This window comes from Montipora capricornis, chromosome 10, assembly GCF_036669925.1.
Source record: "Montipora capricornis isolate CH-2021 chromosome 10, ASM3666992v2, whole genome shotgun sequence".
Lineage (NCBI taxonomy): Eukaryota > Metazoa > Cnidaria > Anthozoa > Scleractinia > Acroporidae > Montipora > Montipora capricornis.
The window spans coordinates 66,496,147-66,498,646 of record NC_090892.1 but is presented as its reverse complement, the minus strand read 5'-3'; the positions used below and the strand labels follow the sequence as shown (position 1 = coordinate 66,498,646).

At 42.0% G+C, this 2,500-nt stretch overlaps 1 protein-coding gene across 3 annotated transcripts in view; it reads left to right on the top strand.

Moving 5' to 3' along the window:
* The window catches only part of LOC138018446 (Fanconi anemia group A protein-like), a 56,592-nt gene that overhangs the window by 46,714 nt on the left and 7,378 nt on the right, over nt 1–2,500 (top strand). For all 3 annotated transcript variants that reach the window (XR_011126026.1, XM_068865074.1, XM_068865073.1), the window contains one exon: nt 677–734. Coding sequence is in view for 2 of the 3 variants with exons in the window: in XM_068865074.1 (XP_068721175.1) it covers nt 677–734 (58 nt within the window). In the remaining variant the exon portion in view is untranslated. The remainder of the gene's footprint in view (nt 1–676; nt 735–2,500) is intronic.

Below are 2,500 nucleotides of genomic sequence, written 5' to 3'. Positions count from 1 at the left end.
ACCATAATGCTCTTTTCTTGTCCCTCCAAAATTTTGCGTAAGCATTGCTTTTATTTTCCCTTGGGACTTATAATGGCCCCAAGAGAAAATGGAAACAATGCTTTTGCAAAATTCCGGAGGGACAAACGAAGAGTATTGTGATATTTTTGATATTGGCAAATTCGGATGAAGACACGAGTACTAGTCTCATAACCTTGAGTCTTGAATCGGAACTCTGTAAGTTCCATTTAGAACTCTCCAAATCAGAGTAACATCGAACCATTGTCAAACTGGCCCCAGTTGTTCAAAAGGTGGATAACGCTATCCACCGGATAACTCACTATTTATTGGATAGGTTTCGCTACGACTTATCCAGCGGATAGCGCTATATATCGTGTGAACTAACCACACTTTATTTAGACTGGGTAAACCGCAATTACACCTAGTAATTTTCATGTAGGCCTTGCGTTAAACAAAATGCAGCAGTCAAGGGGTATACTGACGGTAGAAAAGTCAGCAGTGAAAGAGTTAATTAATAAGGGATAGGATGAGAAGAAGTTTCCCGTTACTTGTTCAACCACTCTCTACACTGAGCAACAACAAAAATTCATTGATGACAGTTGGTGTTGTTCACCGTCGTTGACATAGTTTTCTGAAGTCTCATTTCAACATAATATTTTTTCTTTTTTATATTTAGGACATTAATGGCACTTTTTCAAGAGGAAATGAAGTTCCACAGAGTTTTTATCCAGAAAGTGTGTAGATATATACATATTCGAATCAAAGCTACATTCTATGCATTACTGCAGTGCGACTTTTTCGTTAAAACGCTTTTCTAGGAGATCTTTGGAACTGTTATTACAAAAATAATTGGCGGCGGGGCTTATCGCTACCTCTCCTTGTAGTTAGGGGAATGGATTGCCAGAACGTGGCTCAACGAGATCGGGCCGGAAGTAGCGCAAGGCGTCTTTGGTAGGCGGTATACAGACCACGTATGATTCCGGAACTCATACAGCACCACAGTCGGGTGTAATTAGTTGCGAGTCTATTTTGCTGAAGGGGGGGGGGGGGGGGGGGTAGGGGGGGGGCCGAGCACCCGAGCACCCGAGGACGTACATCAAGGGGTATCCCCAGATGGTCACCCGTACGGGGATGAGGGAGTTAATAGGGAGTTTAAGAAACCACGACGGCTACGGCGACGAAAACGTCACTTCAAAATATAAGTTTGAGCTATTCTAAGTACTTCATGATTATTCCATTTTGTTTATATTATTCAATATGAGCGAAGTTTCCTATAACTGGATTGGTACGGACGGATTTGAAGTAAAGAGTGAGACTGAAAGATTCACCGTAGTTTGTCCACGTTGTCGTCAAAACCTTAAATTTGGTCATTTCACGTAGTAGTTTGGACGAGTACGGGAGAGAAATGTTCAAAAATGCGTGACGCACGTGCAGCACGATCATTTTGGTTCTTTTAACCAATAATATTACTGCTTTTTTGGCGTTGTCGTTGCCGTAGCCGTCGTCGTTTCTTAAACTCCCTTATAGGGAGCTTAAGCAATGACAACGGCGACGGCAACGAGAACGTCAGGAATTTGCATATTTAGTGGGTAAAAACAATAGCTTTGCACGCTCTGCACGTGCGTTTTTCACTTTTGTCCATTTCTTTGCCGTCGTCAGCAAAACAACAACGTGAAATAGCCAAGTTTTTGGTTTTATGAAGAACGTCAGCACTTGAGGATAAATTTTCATTTTTTCCCCTAAAATGGAGTGCCGTTCAGACTGGTGTCATCTTTGAGGAATTACCACACCCTCGTCATATTACAAACGTCGAAATAGTCACAACGCGATTAAAATAACGCAAATTTTTATTTTGAGATGACGTTCTCGTTGCCGTGGCCGTTGTCGTTGCTTAAGCTCTCTATTAGGGAGCTTAAGATCTACGACGGCGACGTCGACGAAAACGTCACCTCAAAATAGAACTTTGCTCTAGTAAAAGTCTTTCGCGATTATTCCGTCTCGTTCACGTCATACAATGTGGGCGAAGTATTCTAAAAATAAATTGGTACGAGCGGTTTCAGACTGAAATTAGAGAAGGAAAGGTTCTCTGTTGCATGCTCACGTTGTCGTCAAAACCTAAAATTTAGTGATTTCACGTCGTCGTCATGCAGAGAATCGCAAAAATATGAGCTAAAATCCGTGCTGCACGTGCAGCACGATTATTTATGCTCTTTTAACCAATGATATAATTGTTTTGTGGCGTTTTCGTCGACGTCGTCGTCGTAGATCTTAAGCTCCCTAATGAAACGATGACGGCTACGGCAACGACAACGCCACAAAACAATAATATCATTGGTTAAAAGAGGAAGAATCATCGTGCTGCACGTGCATCACGTGTTTTGCGGTGCGCTGCATAGCAACGACGTGAAATCACCAAATTTGTGGTTTTGACGACAACGTAGGCAAGCAAACATGAACCTTCCATTCTCTATTTTTACTCTAAACGGGTTGTACCCAAGTT